The sequence below is a fragment of the Neovison vison genome, chromosome 12 (assembly GCF_020171115.1).
Source record: "Neovison vison isolate M4711 chromosome 12, ASM_NN_V1, whole genome shotgun sequence".
Classification (NCBI taxonomy): domain Eukaryota; kingdom Metazoa; phylum Chordata; class Mammalia; order Carnivora; family Mustelidae; genus Neogale; species Neogale vison.
Genome location: NC_058102.1, coordinates 13,482,338 through 13,504,100, shown reverse-complemented (window position 1 = coordinate 13,504,100; position 21,763 = coordinate 13,482,338). Strand labels below are relative to the sequence as shown.

The window sequence follows — 21,763 nt, the reverse complement described above, 5'->3', positions numbered from 1 at the left end:
GCCCCCTCCCCCTGCTTTCCAGGACCCACAGGGAGTGCGGATGGACAGAATGTGACCTTCATCTGTGGTCTCTGCGAGAAGGGAAATAAAGAGGTGAGTAAGAAGGACTGAGTCACGTGGTGATACAGACGGTCTGAGCGGCTGATGGTTCCAACTGCACCATTCACAGAGGATGGGAACGTAGCATGGCCACTTCTCTAGACTTCAGTGGCCTCCATGGGCCTTGTCTGGACCAGGTGGGTGATCTTTTGCATCTGTCCCAGGATGGCCTTCCAACACTCCAGGAAAATAGAAGAGGAAGAAAATGGACACGACATCGCTGTAATACGGACTTTGCTCAGCCTTCACAACAAACACGGGAGCTACAGTCATGCCCCCCTTGCCTTGGGGGTTGGAACCGACCTGCACTGGTGCAAAGTACCAGGTCCACTGTCAGTCAGATTTAAATAGTGCCGCTCGACCCTCGGGGACACGTTCACCGCCTCCCCCATCAGCCCCTGCCCTGGAAACCTCAAGTGGTTTCCAAAGGTTTTACGGGCTTTGGTTGTGGGGCTGCCAAGAAGAATCCTAAAATTCATTCCCGCTCTTAATTGTAGGAGTCTAAGGCAGAGGCAAAATGCAAACGGCACTGAAGGACTAATCGTATTCTCTGCTTATATTGGCTTAGAATAATCCCGCCAGCCACCGAACATGGCCTGCCTTCTCGACCAAGATGGGGTTTTGTCTTGTCCAGGTCAGGAACCTGAGCGTGTGGACTTTAAATTCTCCTCTGCTAGATGTTTCTGTGTCTGCAAGTCGCTGAGAGTGAGCAGCACATGGGGCCTTTTCAAGCCAGGCCCGGGTTCGAATGCCGGCTCCCCGAGTTACCAGCCGGCTGACCCCGGCCAAGGAGCACAACACCCTGAGCCTCGGCCTCCTCGTCCAACGGGAGATGCAGGGAGCTGTTTGGAGGGAGGTGGGAGAGCCTGCAGGTCCCATCCCCGACCCGGAACGCGGCACGGAGGAAGCCAGAAGTCCAAACGCCAAGTCTAACAGAGCCAGCCAGGGTTAACGAGTGACAAGGAATGCCCAGGAGTTCTTTCTTCTCAGTCCGGCTCAGAGTAAAGCGGCGCACAGAGTGACTCAGGGACCAACCAAGAAAGAGGTCACTGTGACACACTACAGCGTTCACGCACTGCGCAAAGGGACCACTAGGACTCTGCTCCAGCCCACGGCCACTGGGATGGAAGGAGGGTCCGCGTTGCTAGATCTTTCCATGTTGTTAAGGAGAGCCAGAAAGCTCGATTTTTACGTGCAACCTCCCAACTCTTAATGCTCAATAAGCAGACCGAAAATGGTAAAAGCAAGGCACCGGCCAAGCCCAGCACAACTGTGGGCCAGATGCAGCCAGTGTCTGACTAACCAGGAGCTAGCAACTGCTCTCCCTTCCACTGTGGCTATAGTTTAAATAGTACATAGCCCTTCCGTGTCTTCACGGAATAATATATAATATATATAATAATATACAATAACATAATAATAAATATTATCTTTTTCAGGCAAAAGAGTTTTAGGGTGATGCAGGTCGGGTGACGAATGCAGATAGAAACTTTCATCCAACGAGGTCTGGTATCCATATTTAGAAATACTATCACTTCCATATTAATTGGAACATGTCCTTGCCAGCGTTCTGGTGGGAACACTAATCCTGTCTCAAAGTGATGAGCACACTCGTTCAGAATTAGGGCTTTATGAGCAAATTTCAGATCTCTCATCAGTGCTGTGATCCGACCCCCACCGGGGCCTTGTGTATCCAGATGTGAGGTCAATCAGGAGGGGAAAAAAGGAAATGTGGCTGAAGAGAAGTGTCAAGTACAGATCCCCCAAGAAAAGGTTCATGCTTAGAAAGTATTTGAATTTCAAAGTTAAACAATGACATAGATTCATAAATCCCAAAGGCTAATAAAATTCTTCTCATCTGAAAAGAATGCAAACCCCACAAAAATCTCTTCCCATTCAGTTAACTATCAGGGGTTGTGCAGTTGTTTTTAAATAAAATAATATATGTGGAAAAGTGAATTACAAATGAAAAATTTGAGGAATGCTCACCTAGCAAGCCTACCTATAGAATCACAGGTTAAAAAGTTAATTGCCGGGCACCTGGGTGGCTCAGTGGGTTAAAGCCTCTGCCTTTGGCTCAGGTCGTGATCTCAGGGTCCTGGGATCGAGCCCCACATCGGGCTCTTGGCTCAGCGGGGAGCCTGCTTCCTCCTCTCTCTCTGCCTGCCTCTCTGCCTACTTGTGATCTCTGTCTGTCAAATAAATACATGAAATATTTAAAAAAAAAAAAAAGTTAATTGCCAGTGTCCCAAAATCTTCCTTCGGTCCTGGTCCCAGTCTCTATCCCAAGATCAACATTCGTCTGGTTTGTATTTGCGGAATTGGAATCCACCAGCACGCGTGCTCCTCTGCGACTGTTTTTACCCAATGCCATCTGTGAGAATATTCATTTTCACTGCTCTGTAGTACTTCGCCATAGAAACATGCCACTATTCCTGTGCTTATTGTACTATGGCTGTACATTTCACTATTTCCCTCTTTAGCACTATTAGAAATAATGCTGATGTGAACACCCTTGTACATGTTTTTAATGCAAACGTACATAGATTCTCTCTCTGGTATATGGCTAGGCACAGAACTGATGGGTCATGGCGTTATGTTCGGGTTTCAGTGCTAACACCAAATCGTATTCCAGAGGAGTTATACAAATACTTTACTTAACAGACCATCAACAGGTCTCTCTGAATGAAATACCCCTTTCGTTGGTTAAACTGCCATTTGAGATAAAAAATAAAATCACTTTTAGACCAGCACCCCCAAACAGCAGAAGTTCCTGTCCTTTTCAGAAAACCTTAACCGATCATTATTGATTAAACATCTGTGACAGACAAAATATTATGGTTTAAAATTGTTTGAACACACACATCTGAATCCAATGTCTTTTCTGTGTGCAGTAAGTCCTGCTGGATGTTTTTATGTATTAAAATTACGGAACCTGAAACTCCTAGAGCAGGATAAGATACCCATAGAAGAGATGTTAGAACACCTCTTTGTTTTTAAAGAATAACACGAGAGAGGGGATGCGGAGAATAGGACGGGGCAATGTGGAGGACAGGCCAAATGACCCTCCAGTGGGTCATGTCCTAATCCCCACAGCCCGTGAATCTGTCCCCTTCCGTGGCAGAAGGAACTTCGCATCGCATTCCATCCTAAGATGGAATGATGATGATTCTGGACTCTCCAACTGGGCCCAATGGACTCCCAAGGTTCCTTTTAAGAAGACGACAGTTACAGAAGGAGATGGGACAATTTCCAGCAGCAGAGCTCAGAGTCAGCAAGAGGAATCTGAAGGCACTCCACTTCTGCCCTTGAGAACGGCCAGGAGATGGATACCCGCCGGGGCCTCCAGGAGGAGCCAGCCCTGCCAGCATCTGGCTTTACCCTAATGAGACCTGACTGTCGATTTCTGACCTCCAGAACCGTGACAATAAATCTGTGGTCCTTTCAGCACTGAACGTGTGGGACTTTGTAACCGCAGCCACAGGAAAGGCATACAAGGTGGTCACAAGCAGACACCGGGTTTCCTAACACCTGGAACAAGGTTCTAGCCACGAGCTCCTCCAGGAGTCGCAGCCAAATGACCACGTGTTGTCAGGGCCGTTTGCCCTACTCCAGCAGGACCGGTGATGCTACAGCTTCAAAGCCTGGTGCAAAAGCCAAGGTCACCTTAGCAACCACCTCACACCTGGATACAACTGTGACAGGTTTCAACTACCCTCAGAGTCTGAAAGCTAAAAGAGACGCTTCTGAGGCCCAGGTAGGGAGCAGAGATGCGAGCGGCCCCCTGCACCTGTGCCTCGGGTCTCTCCTCGCCGCTGCCTCGCCCCTGCCCTGCTTTGCAGGCTTCCGATGGAGCTTATGCACAGCTCATTAGCATTGGCCAGGAAAGCCCTTCATTTCTGACACATTAAACACAACTTGTATAATACACTTCCCGTTTCATTTTGCATTCAGCACCCTTTGTTCTCAGATCCCGTAATACCCTTATTAAGGGATCTGGTAGGGCCATTGGCAGGAAGGCAGGATGGCTTGGCGGCCATCACGGCTGCCACAGAGCCTAGCCTCAGGGGATACGGAAACCTGGAGCAAATTATTCACTAGCTCCCTGCACACTCTGAGCTCACCGGCACCCGGCAGGCTCTGGGCCGAGGGACGCAGGCATGAGGCCAGGGAATCAGTTGTGTCTGAACAAGCTCTGCTTGGAGAAGAGCCTCCCCGGCCCACCCCCTCTCCTGCTCCATGGTTCATGAGCCCCATGATCCCCCACAGCGATAAAGCAAAGAAAATGTTTAACTTACAACTCCTTGGTTCTCACTGCAACTCTTCAAAACAGTCCAATGTCAGGACCCCATTTCTTTTTGTTCAAATTTATCAAGACGACTCTCAAACCATTCATTTCAGGAGGACTCTGCGGTGATAAGGACGGGCTGAACAGTGAACGAGAATGTGGGTGTGGGCTGAAATCCGTCCAGAAATTAATATCCTGTGTCCATTCATGACATGGGTTTTAAATGTTCAGGACTTTGCATCCTCGGAAGAATGTTTCCTTTCAAATAACACCTGCACATGGGGCGCCTGGGTGGCTCAGTGGGTTAAAGCCTCTGCCTTCGGCTCAGGTCATGATCCCAGGATCCTGGGATCGAGCCCTGCATCAGGCTCTCTGGTCAGCGGGGAGCCTGCTCCCCCCCGTCCTCTGCCTGCCTCTCTGCTTACTTGTGCTCTTGGTCTGTCAAAAAATAAATAAAATCTTAAAAAAAAATAATAATAATAACAACACCTGCACCCTCTGCTGGCAGGCGTCCCTGGCCACAGAGAGCTTCTGGAACGAATCTCTGCACAGGGCTGGCTATAAATCCTTGGAGGGCAGCGTGTGAACCATCTTCTCAATGGTGGAAAAGCACGATTTCTCCACATGCTGGTAATTCAGTAATAGCCGAACACCACCTCCTTGATGCCCCGAGGAGAAAGAACCACACCCAGCAAAAGAAAGTCACATACCCACGAGAAAAGGGCACTCTGGTATATAGTAATCGGCATGATCTAAATTCAAACAGAAGTGTGTTTAAGCAGAAATTTCCTCAAGTCCCAGAATGAGTATCACATCCAGAAGGAAGGGGAGGCTCCTAGAACCGGATTCTGGGGTCTTGAAATCACAGATGCTCAGAGTCCCAGCAGTGACTCCTGTGTCCCTTCAATATCCAGACTCCCTCCCAGTCGACATTCACACTGAGGACCCACTGAGAGTGATGCCCAGACTCTGACAATGTGAAGATGAGCGAAACAGTCCCCAAACTCAAAAGCGAGCAGCTAGAAAGACACCAAACAAGCAAACTACCCCTTGATGAATGCTATCAGAGAAGGTCCCCACACAGGACCAGACATTAGGAGAAAATGACATTGAACACGGGCACTGAAGATGCCAGCTGGGAGGAAGGGCGGTGGGAAAAAAGAGAATTGCACACTCGGCAGAAGGAGCAAAGAGCCAACATTAAGAAGCAAGAAAACAAAAGTTTTCTCAGGGCGTTCGATGAGGCGCTCACCTGGGTGAAGACAAATTAGAAGCGAAGGGAAAATGCCTGTGAAAGACCCCGAGCCAGGATCAGGAGTCTGGAGGGAATCCAGGAGGCAACGGGGAAAAGTCGTCAGTCCTCTAAGCCAGAAGAGGGCCTTTTTCGCTCATTCACTCATTCAACAAACAGTTCTCCTGGCTCCTCTAGAGATGAAAGCCTGAACAGAAGAGAACCTCTCCCTTCCTTCCTGACACTGGTACTCACTTGTGAAGACACGTGATCAAACACACACACACACACACACACACACACGAAAAGTAAAGTAAAGCAGGTGTGAAAAGACAGTACAAGGAGTTTGGACACATGTGGCCCAGGAAGCCAACATGGTTAAGGGTGAGGGACCGCCATGCTCAGCTAAGACCCAAGGGTTGAAGCAAAGACCACTTCGAGCACGAAGGATGGGCAGCTGGGAAGGGTCATCGAGATGCTAGAGGAGGAAGGGGGGATTGGAGAAGAAATGAAGGAAGTAGGGCTTAGGAACCTGGGGGTTGAATACCAGCAGAAACATCCCCCTGTGCATTATCCGTAACCGATAGTCACTTGGCCTCCGACAAACAGCTCTGAGCAGGGACATCTCCTCACTGTCCCAGAGTGTAACTCTAAGGCCTGGGAAGTCTACTTCTCGCAACAGGAGTTCCTTCTCATATTAAGACAATGCCTGCTTCCCGGTAACTTCTTTGCACTGACCCTGATTCCACACTCAGGAGAAAATCCCAGGAAGCCCATTCCCTCTTCTGGATATATTTCCCATTAACCGGGGAAGATTCTGGTCATTTCCAAATCATTCACATCACATGCTTAGCACAGAAAAGTTCTAGTTAGTGTCCTAACAGCCCCCACAGATGACTTCATCTTTATGTCATTTCATGCAGCAGGAGATGAAGGCCTAGAAAGAGTGGTGACCGTACCCCAAGTCACCCAGCTACTGTGGCTCAGCTGATCTGGGGGCCTGTGACGCTCCCCCACGCCACCCCGCAATCTCAATGTCTCTTGCTGCTGCAGGTAATCTAACTTCCAAACATGATGCTGAGGGCACCTGCATCTCCGAGCAACCCCCTGAAATTAAACAGGGTTGAAAAATAAATAAACTCACATAAAGTATAAATAGCATCTCCACGAATGCAGGCAGCGACTCTGTCCCTGATTTATGGCTCCACCTGCCTTGAAACAGAAAACTCAAGGTGTCAATAAACGGTTTGCGAAGTTGTTATGTTTAACTACAGAGAAAAGACTGTCTCCACGGGCTCTTTTGGAAATGGACGGATGTCGGCTGGCAACTGGCAGGGGCGGCGACGAGCTACCCTTTGTCTCCCAGTGACGACTCGGCCTTTTCTGGAGTCTCCGGACTCTGGGTCAGGCAGGTCATCCTGACGCTGAGCACCCCCCACGCCCCCACCACCACCCTGTATTTCTGCGTACACACCTCTCATGTTAGGTGTTTCCCTACCTCTCAGGGCGGCTCATTCCAGCCCTGGACAGAATGATCCTTTACTATGATGACCTTGAGAGCGGGCTCCCTGCCATGTCCTCCATAGATCTGGGGGCCATCTCTTTCAGGTGACAGCTCCGTGACCACGTGCTGAAGCTGACCATGTACAGTGGCAGCTTCTGCTTCTCCAAGGTAAACAGCCTCAATTCCTTCCACTATTTCATACGTAACAAGGTTTGAATGGGCACTGCCCTTCACCTAGGTTCTCCTAAATATGCTGACTTGTCTCAACTGTTCTCAAAGGGTGGCATCCAGAAGCAAATGCTGTGGTCCGGCTACGGACTAACGGATACCCTGTAAAAGACAACGGTCACCTTTGTCATTCTAGCCAGAACACCTGTTAATGTACTCACATCATCTAGCCCCTGTTTAATGTCTTTTGTGATTCAGTCCCAAGGGGAGGATTTATGATTAAGCATCATGTTGATAAATAGGGCACCTACACCCGGTCTGTGCAGGTCACCTTAGAGTATGATTGCCTCGACCCTCCCCATTTCCCGTCATCTATCTGCCTGTCTAATAAAATCATTCAAAGTCAAGGATCACGGTCACTCCATCCAGCAGAGCTGGCCCAGATAGCATGATGGTGGAAAGCAGACTTCTAGCTGATATCAACCTATCGCTAAGCACAGTTGGTTATGTATGAATTCTCCATGCCACAGATCAATCCCTAGTCTCTTTTTTTGGAAACTCCACCACTTACCTTTGGGGGCCACCTATCCCCCATTCTGATTCCACATGTTTTAGGGACCTTCTCTACCCTAGGACCAAAAATAGGCACAGGGTTCACAGCCTCCCCCAACAGCAGTGAATAGTCTCTAGACTACATGTGACCAGGGATAATCCAATCTGAGGAAATATTGCACAATTAGGGGAGAAGGAATTCTTTCTACAGGCACTGGTGAGGGTAAGTTGTAAGCTACAGCTTCCTCTGTGTAGATAAAACTGCCTGAAAGAAACCACAGCAGAGAAAAGTAGAGCAAAGGGAAGGAGGGAGACTGAGCTACAAAAATATCATCGGAGCCCCTAGATCCAACCCTTCCTGAAGCCTATCCTACCTTTGAGCTTAGTGGTTTCATCAGTTCCCAGGTTCCCTTGTTGCCAAATTCTTTTGGGGCTGCGTATCCATCAATGAGCGCAAATCAAAATTCCACTCACAGCCTCCCAGACAGGTCATGTGACACCTCGTCAAACCCTCGCCAAAGCCTGCTACCTCACTGAAGTCCCCATCTACAACATGGCATTGTAGTTAGAAACTCCAGATCTCGAGTCTAATAACCCAGATCCATCCTGACTGGGTCTGGGGCCTTGGACAGATCACTGCGGGACTTCTGCCTCCCCATCCTCTTCTGTACCAACTACAAGGGATTACCATCGAGAAAGAGTCAATGCATGCAAAATCCTTGCAACTAAACCTGGCCTGCAGCAATGCCTGACACACAATCATCCTCGTTACTGTTGTTATTATTCTTATACTATTAGGATCAGTACCTGTCCAGTTGTACGGCAAAGTCAGTGTTTCCCAGTACCAGCCCTGGACTGGTAGCGGGTGCCCTCAACCTTCTTTTCCAAGGCTCTTCCATCATTCCTGGCATAATGCTTCCTTTGGCCCCTTCTAGGATCAAGGGCAACTCACCTTCCTCCCTCTGATCTCTTTGCCAAAACTTATTGACCTACTGCCACAGCATCATTTACCCCATTTAGCAGATCTGGTGGAAACTCCTCTACTCTGGGGAGGCATGGGACAGGTAAGTGACAGGCCCTTGCCTGCTCTGTAGGCACACAGTGCCACCTCCATCCTATGCAGCTGAGCAAACCTCAGAAAGGGAAGTGGAACTCCTACTTAAAAGGTCGGCCTGGGCTGTCAATAAAATTATGCATAAAGGAAATGCTGAAAAATCCAGTAGTGACACTCTCTCTCCCTAATAAATGAAAATGTTTGAAAAAAAGGGGGATGGGGGGGGATGAGTGTCCGACTCTCGATTTCCACTCAGATCATGGTCTCGGGGTTGTGGGGCTGAGCCCCACATGGGATTCTGTGCTCAGTATGGAGTCTGCTTGTCCCTCCCCTCCCCCTCTGCCTCTCTCCTCATTCTCTTTCTCTCTAAAAATGAATCAGTAAAATCTTTGGAGAAAAATAAAACACAGCAGTGACTTCCTTGAGATAGATCTTCACTGGGGATTTTTTTTTTTACCTCACTTGTGGGGGCAAATAAAAAGACAGTGTCCTCCTCAACACTGTCATCCCTTCCCTCGAAGCTCAGAAAACCATATCTGATCCCTGGAACAGCACACGGCCCGGGAAACTGCTGGCTGGAGGAAGGGCTAGTCCGGTCTCCTCTGCTGGTTTCTGCACAGTGACGGGGACTGGCATTCATTTCTTTCTGTTTGGGGAGGGCAGCTCTTCCAAAGCAGCCCGTCGGTGTAGCTGTGCATCTCTCGCACCTGCCCGGCTCCCACAACCGTCTCCCGTGGTGCCCTACATGTAGAAGCCCCGGGCTAACCCGTCTGCTGCTTCTAGGGTACCGTGTCCAACCAGATCTGGACCACTGTCTTCCCCACTCCTGGCCCAGCAGAGGGGTTCAACACGAGCCGTAGCAATGGTGACAACAAAAGGTTCAATGTGTGAATAAAGGCACAAACCTCAGAATGAACAAAACATCTGGTTTCCATGAACAGTGGAGTAATCCCTCTGGGGCCCCAACCTCCTGCCCCTCATCAGCACGAGGATCGGCGTGCAAAGCTGGTCTCTGAACTGGGCGTCCCCTCCCACCATGCCACTGGACACAGGTGCACCTCATTTTGCTTTCGTTTGCATTCTGTTCTCCTCCCTACTGACCCCCCCCAACCACCACCCATGCAAACCTAGCAAGTCTCAGCCCACACCCACGTGCAAGAGGGCACCCATCTCCTCCTGCTCTGAGGATGACAAGCTGAGATCACATGGCCCAGAGGGGTTTTCCGAGGCCCCCGGGATGCCCGTGTCCTCTGTCTTCCCTGCCCGTCCCACCCTGTGTGGAAGCCGCCTTCTTACCTTCCAAGCTCCCGGCGAACAGGTAAAGCCAGGTGATGGCTGGGATGCAGAGAACGGTCAGGGAGGCAGCCAGGAATTTCCGTCTCCCTCTGCAGATTCCCAGCATCCTCTCAGAAGTGGCAACCCCTAATCCCAGCGCCGCTTCTCTGCCCGGAGCACGGGGTCCTCGGCCTCCCTCATAATACTTTCTGAAAGGAAGAGCAAAGAGGAAGAGCTGAGCTCCGGGCACCGTAAAAGGACGAAAATTGCGAGGAAGAGGCATCCCAGAGATCCTGAAAGTATCTGGCTCCTTGGCGACTTCCTGCTGACCTTCTAGACGAAGAGACGATGCCGCAGTCTTGTATCTACCCGAACCACGACAGCTCCTTAGTAAATAAAGGATGATGACCACTATGACATCTCTCCCTGCCCCCCTTCCCTCTCTCTCTCTTGCGCATGCACACACACACACACGCACACACACACAAGTATTTTGAGCCCAGATTTGTCTGAAGTCTGAACACACACACTTACTAAAAATGCATTTAGTTAGCGCCTTGTATGTACCAAGCGCTAGCCGGGTGCTGCGTTTTCAAAAGCGACAGGAATGCGGGTTAGCGTCAAAGAACATAGTCTAACAAGAGAGACCAACGTAAAACATCCACGGGAACTCCAGAAATGCTGAGGACAGAGAATTGCACGGAATTCTGTGGGAAGGCAAAGGAAGCTGCTGACCGATCCCCAGGCGGTCAAGAGGGCAGAAGGGTTCCCGAGTTCGAGACACGGAGAGGCGGCGGAAGGCACCTGGGGCTGCCTGCCCGGTGTACTCAGAGGAGAGGAGGCTGGCTTGGCCGCAAGGTCACATGCAGGAAACGACATCCCGATCCTAGCCTACAACCTAAAAACGCTCCTCGGGGACTCTTAACAGCTTCCACCTTGAATGTGGAGGAAGATGTTCAGAAAAGCCCGGGAATGATTAAAACGCGCAGAAGACGGGAGAGGAACAGATCACCTGTCACCAGCCTGCAGAGAGCCAGTCCTCCGGCCATGCAGAAGACTCGCTGAGACATGTCCAAGGAAGAGGGAAAAGGTCAACGCACCTGCGGCAAAGGCCCAGAATCCTCCACCCAGGGATCTGACCGGCAGCCATGTGCCTTATAAAGGAGTTTAAAAACCAACAGACCACGCAATTTCATTTCCACCTATCTCCTCTCTTTGAAGTCACACTGGCTGCCGGCAGAGCAAGGAGTCCCTGTTAGCTTCCCAAAAGGAGCAGAACCCACCCCTGGGGCAGCTACACGTGGCTTCCCACCCCCAGAGGACGTATGTCTGTGAAATTGCTGGTTTGGGTGTCCCTCTGGGTGTTCCCATAGTATGTCCTTCCCTCTGCCATAACCCTTGAACCCCGTGGGACGATGGTCTGGTTGAACCATCTGCCTTCCCCACCAGCCTGGGGGTTTCCGGGAGACAGACCCTGTCCACTCACCGTGCACTCCCCAAGACTGGGCCTACGTCTGTCACCTGCAGGCTGGGTGATAACTGCTGAACAAATCAGGGGGATCAGATCCTAACCCAAGGCGGCCCTTCCAAGCTTCAAGAGTCTGTGTTCAGCAAGTTGCTGTCAATGAACATCTAAGGGAGCCATCTCAACTGTCAAGGCCAGACGGGATTCTGCACCCACTCTGAGACAATTTTCTGAATGGCCCTCCTTTGAAACAGATGAATGACCCCAGGGCTGGAGGGCGTGGACTCGAAAGGGAAACCAAACAAGCAAAATTGCTTTAAACAAAGTATGTTGATTGGAGAAAAGTCTCCCCACTCCCCACCCCACCCCACCCCCCCGGCCATGACAAGTTTGTTATTCTGGAGCTTGGACAGCGAACCCCTCACACAATCTGTGAGTCACCAACAATGGCCGCGGATGAGGATCGCCCCAACACCGGCCCATCTCGCAGGAGGAATAGGGGACAGGAGGCTATGCAGTTGGATCTGGATTCAAATCCAGTCCCACGCTCTACTAGCTGTGACAGTGGCAAGCCCCTTGTCGCTGGGCAAGCCTCCTTTTGTTTCTCAAAAGCAATGCACTACTCTCTGTAGGAGGGTCTTAAGTGGGAGAGCCCTTGAGTAAGTGCCCAGCAAAGACGGATGGGGCGCATGGCAGGGTGAGCCCCACCTCCTCCTGAGACGGAGGGTAGAGCGGCCCTGCTCAGGCTTTTCCAGAAAACAGATCACCATGCAATGGGTGATCTCAGCCTGAAGCATCCCTACGGGAATCTCCATTAGAAGACACCACCACGTTAAAATGGCCCTTTGTGCGTTTTCTTTTGTTCTTTTTTTTTTTTTTAAAAGAATGTATTTATTTATTTGACAGAGAGAGATCACAAGCAGGCAGAGAGGAAGAGGAGGAAGCAGGTTCCCCACTGAGCAGAGAGCCTGATGTGGGACTCGATCCCAGGACCCTGAGATCATGACCTGAGTCGAAGGCAGAGGCTTAACCCACTAAGCCACCCAGGCACCCCGGCTTGTTCTGTTTTGCAGGTCACCTATAATAATAGTAGCAAAGACAACTAGCAGTAATAACCTACGAGGTAGGTACCAGTTTGCATCCCCATTTAATGAATGAGAAACCAAGGCCTCGAAAGACCCATTAGCCAAAGGTCTAACACACCTATGGCAGCGACACCTCAGGTTCTCCTCTCTCTAAGGAACTGAGTCTAACAACCTTTGCCAGGGGTCATTTTCCTTCTGGCCTAACCTAAATTCTTCATGTTGAGTCTTGTGATTATTTTCTTCCCAGAGTCAAATATATTGCCACTGTTTGCTCTTATTAAAAAAAAAAAAATTGTTCAATAGAATAAAAACTGGAAAGTTACTGGTGAATTTGGATTTCAGGGGAAAGCAGGAATATTATATGGAGCTGAACTCAAGTGGCGTTAATATTTAAAAGCATTAAAAAAAAAACTCTTTAAGACACTTATTTTCCTCTTTTCCTCGCTCCATCTGCAAAAGTTAATTTCAACTGGCATAATTCGCCCAAAGTTTTAAAACAGAGTCTAGGGTGGCTTGCATTTTATGATAACACTGGCGTCTGAAATTAAACCCAGCAGGTAAAAAATATTCCTTCATGGATTTGACTTTTAAATGACACCTCTGTGCACTAAAAACACATTTTAAAGAAAAATCTCAATTTTTATCGGAAGCTACTCTAGGACTTTAATACAGGAATCAACACAAGAAGGAAGGAAGGAAGAAACCAGAGGTGGGCTGGAAATTACCTCCCACACACGGGCAAATGTTGATGGGTGACCTGAGTAAATCAGTCTGGAACCTGCTTTTGCCTGGTCAGAAGGAGACGAGACCCCTGGGTGAACAGATGGGGCAAAGAGTCATGGCTAAAATGCCCCTGCCTCAAACCCAAAACCCAGTTCCTTGCCCAGGCTGGTCAATTTCTCCTACTAAAACATCTACTACTCCATCTGTCTTCTCCCATATGTCTCAACCAATGAAATTCACATTTATGTAAAACATTGCATGAGCCAGAAAGATTATCGTGATCAATTAAAGCCACAAAAACAACATTCACAGCTGAAAGTAAATTGTGATTACAAGTATCCTTCAGTCCGACGTAATACACTGTATATACATGAATAAATGCCTAAATAAAACTGTACATACAAAAAAAAGGTATAAAAGTTACAGGTTGGGGCACCTGGGTGGTTCATTGGGTTAAGCCTTTGCCTTCGGCTCAGGTCATGATCCCAGGGTCCTGGGACTGAGCCCCGCATTGGGCTCTCTACTCAGCGGGAAGCCTGCTTCCCCCCGCCCCATCTGCCTCTCTGCCTACTTGTGATCTCTGTCTGTCAAATAAATAAATAAAATCTTTAAAAAAAAAAAGTTACAGGTTATCTCCAAGTATAGGATATGGATCATTTAAATATATACAAACATGTACTTTTCCCAGATTTTATATAAAAAATAGGTGTGGCTTTTATAATTTAAAAATATTTGGGGGTGCCTGGGTGGCTCAGTGGGTTAAGGCCTCTGCCTTTGGCTCAGGTCATGATCCCGGAGTTCTGGGATCGAGCCCCGCATTGGGCTCTCCGCTCAGCAGGGAGCCTGCTTCCTCCTCTCTCTCTGCCTGCCTCTCTGCCTACTCGTGACCTCTCTCTCTGTCAAATAAATAAATAAAATCTTTAGAAAATATATTTAAAAACTTGAATTATCACGTCTTCTTGGTATGTTGCACGTGATCCAAAATACTTCAGTGCAGACGGTGAAGAATACGTTTGTTAGTTTCACTTTGCATGTGAGGTGCAGTGATTTAAAATCTGTAGGATCCTCGCTGAGAAAACACCCTCCAGGGGTGGCCAGCTACCATTTGAGAGACTCCAGTCGGAAGCTCACATTCCAAATGTTGATCTGATCAACACTGGAGATTGCCCTTGCCTTTTTTGTTTTGTTTCTTAAACTTTTTATAAGTCAGCTCCACAGCCTGTGTGGGGCTTGAACTGGCAACCCCAAGGTCAAGAGTTGCATGCTTCACCAACTGAGCCAGCCAGGCGCCCCTGGAGATTGTCTTTTAATTAGCATCATTACAAGCGATGTGTTCAAGATGTAGGAGTTGTCTAGAAATACTGCACACAAAGAGGGAATAAAGATCTAAGTATCTCCAAAGGAAACAAACAAAAAGTCTAAGGAAACTAATGGCCAAAACCCTTTAGAGCCAAACTCATCTTATGGGCAGGCAACAGGGTAGGGTCACCGACTCTAACTTTAACATCGGGTGAATCCTATCAGTTCCACACTGCCATCGGATTTTCTCAAGTGAACCCTTCTTGCAAGATGCTGCCCCAGTTCCTAAGAGGGCACAGGACTGGCCCTCCCTGAGCTTCCAGTACAGGTCCTACAGCAGACAGACCCTCTCTAGATGTTAGCTTTGTTTTTCACTATCTGTACTATTACACCTCCCACCTATCCCAAGCCTCTCAAGCACAGCCTGACTCTCCAGCCATGCCTTTCCTTCTCTGCGGGACCTCCCAAGGAATTTCAAGTCCTTGTTGCTTCGGCAGAACATCTCCCCACGACAAGTCCAGACCTGGAGGGCTCTTCTCTTTGTTCTAAACTCCAAAGGCAGTCAGGAGCGCACATTCCTGATACATCATGGTCTTTGAATCATTTCCTGGCATTAATTTCTCTTCCCTACACCAAACCCCCTTGAGGACCAAGGATCCAGGTCCTCTCGTGTTTGTTTTCAGCTTCTGCCCGAGACAAGCAGCTAAGCCCAGAGTCGACACTTAGCCATCTTCATCCAAAGTATGGTCCCTGAACCAACCAGCAGCAGTGGTAGCTCCTCTTGCCCGAAATGCAAGCCATCAGGTACCACCGCCGCCCCCCTCCAAGCACCCCAGATCAAAATCTGCATTTTAACAAGAACCCAGGGAATGCGAGGCCACATCACTGAGAGGCCTGTACTCTACTAAATCATTGAGCAACTTACCAGTTATTGATAAATAAAGTTGGCCTCCCCCATTGCTATTGGTCCCCTCCCTCCCCTCTCCCCTGCAGGGACTGGCCAGGGTGCTAGGGAGAACCAGCACATCCTGGACTTTGTTGACGGTCCCTTTTTCACAACAGCTCTCCGACAGATGGAAGGGAGTTCCTAGAAGGAGAAGTGTCTTTTTCTACTTAAGCAGAAGCATCCTATGGACTCGAGTGGCTCCGATGACCCATCCTGACCTCCCATCAAAAGCACCGCTGACACAAAGCTCCACCGCCACCCACGGAGGCATCTTATACCCACCTTGCAGACAGAGAGAGGCTGAGGACACTGACTTAGTTGTTGGAAACCCTGGGGCTCAAATTCCAGTGCTTCTTGAGAAAACAGAAAATCAGTTCTAGGCTACAAGACACACCACTGATAACCAGTCTGTCTCCCCAGTCAGAGCACAACGCCTCGAGGGCAGGTGCTCTGTTTCGGCCACTGCTGTTTTCTTTGCTGCTAGCACACATCTGGCATGTAGGACGAGATCAGAAGGATTTACTGAACGGACCAATGACTATCTCAGTCGCAGCCAGCCATGTCCCTGTTATGCATTATCATACAGACTACAAGTGTGACTCAAGTGCCAGCCCACACCTTCCTCCCAAGCCCAGCGATGGAATCCTGAGGAACTTCCGCTATGGGATCAGCGAATTCCTCTTTATCCTCCACTTCCCCTGGCTTCATTCCAGCTCTGCTCTTGTGGGAAAGGACAGCTGGGCCCCGGATCACTGCTTTCCCCAAAGGAGAACCCCTTCCCCTACTCTCTTTCATGCAGATACCTAAGGGCTAGGATGAGGGCCTCTGCCCTCCTAGCTTCCAGGCGTCTGCCCCCTCTTACTGGCCCTCCCTCTTCTGAAGACCGTGCTCCTCTGTGGTTCCCCATTATTCTCTCTGTCCTTGTCACTGTCACCTGGCAGAAGACCTCAGTGTCCACCACACTCTCTCTCACCTCTCCTCCCCATTTCCATGACAGTCAGTTGAAAATGCCATTCCACCTGGACCAAATCTACATTCTAGAACTTGCCGTCACCCCAACCAAAAGCTCAAATGTCAATATCAACCCCCGTCAGTCTTCCCAGGCTGTCATTACACAAATTCGTCACTGCCACCGTGAACCCCAATCTATCACCAACTTTCTTCATGACTACCCACACCCAGCTCTAGATTTTCTTTATGCTCATTCTCATTCGGCTGAGAGGCCATGATTCAGGATTGTAACCTCCCTCCTCGCGCACGCATGGCCCCCTAGGCCCTCCTTCTCTCCAGTTGTACTAACCTGGAAAAACCCACTCACGCAGAGAAACAAAACCATACATGTTCACCATGGCTCTCCTTGGGAAGGCAAATGTTGGAGTAGGAAACCACTAATTTCCTTCCATTTAATCATGTCTGATCTCAAATGGGCAGTCAACTGCTAAGAGACACTATTACCTTTCTCTGGTAAACTCACTTTCTTATTACATGAAATATTTATTTCATACATTCCCTTTCTCCTCAAGTCTTCTCTTTTTTCAAATGACAAATTCCAGGAGGACTCCAGGATTCAGTGTGGGTTTTATGGTGTTTTCTCTCCCCAGGTGAGATCCCTCATTCTTTTTTTTTTTTTTTCTCCCAATTTATTTATTTTCAGAAAAACAGTATTCATTATTTTTTCACCACACCCAGTGCTCCATGCAAGCTGTGCCCTCTATAATACCCACCACCTGGTACCCCAACCTCCCACCCCCCCGCCACTTCAAACCCCTCAGACTGTTGTCCCGTGAGACGGTCTCCAGGCTGGTGCCTCCCACATTTTTTATCTCCAGCTCTTGCCTCTCCTCTGACCTCCAGACTCACGTGTACAAAGACCTTCCCCTACCACGTGTACCTCAGACATTATTCCCAATACCCCCTTCCCCACCCCCTCTTCTCCAGAGCTTTCCACCTGCTTAAAGGGCACCATCATCTCCATCAAAGCTCAAGCCAGACACCTGGGAGCCATTCCGCATTCCTTACTCACCCCTCATCTCTTGTCCAATCTGGCCATCCTCAGATCCTGCCATTTTTACCTCTAAAACATGTATGCTTCCAATGAGACACCCACTGCTTTCCAGTTTTACTGCCACTATATAAATCCAAGCCACCATTGTCTCATGTGTGAACCCAGTGCAGTAGCCTAACTAGGATCACACCAGAACTTACTCACCATTTCCCCCACAGCTCTCAAAATAAATGCCAAGCTCTCTGGCATGTCTGAAAGGATCTACGTGGCTTGACCTCTAACAGCCTCTCAGTCCTCATCTCTGGCCACTCGCCCTTTAATTCTCCTTGCCTCCAGCCATCCCAGCCCTCTCACTTTTCTAGAATGCATCTCAGGGCCTTTGCCAAGTGTGTTCCCTCTGTCTGGAATGCTTATTATTCTGCTTTTCGCTAGGCGAAGGGCTTCTGATTCTTCAAGCCGAGGTCTCGAGTGCCGTCGACGCAGGTCTTCTCGGACGGCCCTCTGCCCAAGGGCCCCTCCTTTGCTCCATCTGTCAACTATGATCTGGCCGCTGCCTCCACTGTCCTCCTCAAACTCCGGCATGATACAATTACCTGAGGGATTACTTATTTAATGGCTGCCTCTCTCACTAGATTTTAGTCTCTCCTTGGGCAAAAATGGCTGCTTTACATTCAGCGCATGCCCAGGCACACAGAAAGCATTCCTTAAAGGGAGGAAGGAGCAAGAGAAGGCAGACTGCCGGACGGCTTCAACCACCAGATACCTTGGAGCCCTACTACTGTTGTCTTGACAAGCCCTTTCCACACGAAAGTTCGCCATCTTACTGCCTGACCCTCTAACGTCCATAAGAGAAACAATCCACACAGCACCCTGGCTGGTCCCTAAAGCTGAGGCGAACCCTGCTAGGACCCTCTAGAACGTCTGAGGTCACTTGCCAAGTTCACTTCCGTAATTTTCTCTCCTTTCTCTGCTTCACAAGGAAGAACACACAAGGCAGCGGGCAGGGTGGGGGGTGGGGTGGCCTCTCCCTCAGAGTCTGGGGTTTCCCTCCTGGGTCTACCCCACAGATGCTGTCTTTCTCACTCTCTTCTCTGTACTTCAGGGGCCAACGCATCTCCCTCCTGGACATGATCTTAGGCTTGTCAAAATGGCACTCCCGATTCCTTTTCTCCTTCAGAGTAGGCCATTTGGCCTTGGGGCACTGTTTGAAAATCATGTGAACCATAAGAGTAAAAGCTACATGCAGTATGTTTGGGAACAAGCACTGAAATCTTGAATTCACCATGTTCTAAAGGACTGTAAGGGCCCATTTCTGTCAACTTGGTTTGTCTTGGTTCCACTGTGAAGTCCAATCCTCCTGCTGCAGGGAAACATGTCCTTTTGCTCTCAGAACCACCGTGATATCTTAGATCAAGGGCAGAGGTCTCACTAAGGTCTCCGAGCCAGTCGCCATTGACCCATTTCACACAACTTTGCAGTCAGGATATGCCACGTGCGGCCTGAGAGCTTTGCCATCTTGTCTCCGTAATGTTCACAGCGAGCTCCAAGGCAAGGTCTGCATCTGATGTGAGCCTCACAGCATTACAGAGGACAGGGAGTCAGGACTTGGGTTCAAATATCAGCTCTGCACACTGGTTGTAGGATCTCGACAAGTCATTCGATATCCCAGAGGCTCCCATCCTTGTTCGTGGAAGGCCATGGCAACATCAAGCACTCATGACTGTTGCAAGGATTGAGGGAGATCAAAAGAATCTCCGAAATAAGATTATACTGCAATGAGATGCTAGAGTAGTATTTTTTTTAAAAGATTTTATATATTTGACAAAGAGAGAAATCACAAGTAGGCAGAGAAGCAGGCAGAGACGGGAGGGAAGCAGGCTCCCCGCTGAGCCAAGAGCCCGATTCGGGGCTCAATCCCAGGACCCTGAGATCATGACTTGAGCGAAAGGCAGAGGCTTGAGCCACCCAGGCACCCCTAGAGTAGTATTAATAACATTAAATTAGTTGCATTTCGGCTTCTTGACCAATCAAATTCCAAGGCCTACCAAGTAGTTAGAAGGGCGTCTTAACCCATGTGGGCTACTTTGGAAAAATACCATACACTGGGCAGCTTAAACAACAAACATTTATTTCTGACAGTTCTGGAGGATAGGAAGGCCAAGACCCATGTGGTAGCATATTTGGTGTCTTGTGAGCGCCCACTTCCCGCATCCGTGCATGGCAGGAAATACAATGGGGTCCCTTTTATAAAGGCAGGGCCCCATTACAAGGGCTCCACCTGTGTGACCCAATCACCTCCCACCCAAGACTTCACCTCCTAACAGCATCACACTGGGGGGGGATTGGGATTCAACATGTGGATTTTAGGGGGACACGAACATCCAGACCATAACTATGGAGGGGAGGACTGTGACAAATATGGCTGTGTCCTGCTCCTGCCTCGAGATGGCATATACTGTAAAAGGGAAAAACACCCTAACATCTACGGGGGGGATGGGGGAGACATAAACTGTACAGAAAACATTATTCGAAGAGTATCGCCTTTTTTTTTTTTCAAAGGGCCATTTCTGTTCATTAAAAAGGAATTGCCCCATGAAGCCAATTATAACTCAGAACTCTGTGCCAGGAAATGATTCTCTCGCAAAGAACCAAACCAATAAGCTTCCTTGGACAAGACACAGCTACGCTTACAAAACTTGTCCTCTTTTCCACAGCCACCTTTGAAAAAGGCAAAAAGAAGTAAGGGAAGTTCATTTCAATACCAGATTTTATTTAGCCTAGCGTGTCTAAAATATTGGCATTTTAACACGTCACCAGTATAAAATATAACTGAAGAGAGCTCACTCTTTTTCTCGTGCTAAGTCTTCAAGATCCAGAGTGCGCCTACTGGGACCAGCGCCGCTCAGTCGGAATGAGCCACGTGTCAAGCACTCCAGAGCCACGTGCAGAACCGTCCAGGTGAGCTGCTTGTGAGCCTGCACGTCACTACTGTTTCGGGAGGCAACTGTGGCTGTGGGCCGGAGGCCAAGCTGGAGCAGAGGGTCCAGGAGGAGCCCAGGCTGGGGAGAGGGCAGCCTCAGTGGGTGACGGAGGAACGAGAGAGGACTAGATTTTACCGGATGTGAGCACACGCGAGAAGGGAGACTACACGTGTGGGCCAATGAGGGTGGCAAGCTCCATATGGCCCTCTACGTGGTCTTAACTCACCCAGTCTTTACAACCAAGCTATGCAACCCCAGTTTTCAGGTAAGGGCACTAAGGCTTGAAAGGGTGAGTGACTCTGGTTGCAGAGCTGGGGGAAGGGTAGGGTAGGGGGGTGCCTGGGGTTAACCCCAAGACTCCTGACTTCAGATGCAATGTGTTTTTGCTCCGCATGGCATTCAAGGCCACAGCCCACCCATGTCACGCCTTTCGATACAGGACCAGCACCTGGATGAAGGATGCTGTGTCCTTCACAGAGCCTTGCTGGGACTTCTTCCTCCTCCTGGTCTAACTCCCTCTTATCTTCACAGTGAGCCTCAAAGACAATGGTTCTCAACTGGGGGACATTTTGCCCCCTCTTCCACCCAGGGGCACTCAGCAAAGTCAAGAGACATTTTTGATAGTCAAGACTGGAGGGAATGGGGTGCTCCTAGCATCTAAGAGCCCAGGAAGTACTGCGCACTCGCTGCGGTCATCTTCCTCCAAAGCCACCCCCTTGGCCTGGGCGGTTGGGGGGGGGGCGGTGAGCTGATCTGCATCCCAGGACCTTAATTTCCACGCCTCCCATCATGCCGTACAACCCGGATTCTGCTTGTACATGGCAGGAACTCAAGTTCCATAGAGACATCAACAGGCGGGCGGTGCGAATATCACTTCTAGCACGGCGGTCTCTCTGCGTGGAGACAGGCGGAGGAGCAAAAAGGAGGAAAAGACTCGAGAAACAATCAAAAATTTCCACTTACGATATTAACCTCTTTCAACAATGCACCGCCAAACAGATCTTTAATGCAAATTGATCTTTCCCAGGCATACGCGCTTTTCCTGGGGTCAGACTACAGCTCCTGGAAGGCTGATTTTTATGTTTTTG

At 49.3% G+C, this 21,763-nt stretch overlaps 1 protein-coding gene across 2 annotated transcripts in view; it reads right to left on the bottom strand.

Annotated features, from left to right (window-relative positions):
* LARGE1 (LARGE xylosyl- and glucuronyltransferase 1) overlaps nt 1–21,763 on the bottom strand; it is a 533,441-nt gene that overhangs the window by 384,647 nt on the left and 127,031 nt on the right. For both annotated transcript variants that reach the window (XM_044228337.1, XM_044228338.1), the window contains one exon: nt 10,193–10,380. In XM_044228337.1, coding sequence (XP_044084272.1) covers nt 10,193–10,380 — 188 coding nt within the window. The remainder of the gene's footprint in view (nt 1–10,192; nt 10,381–21,763) is intronic.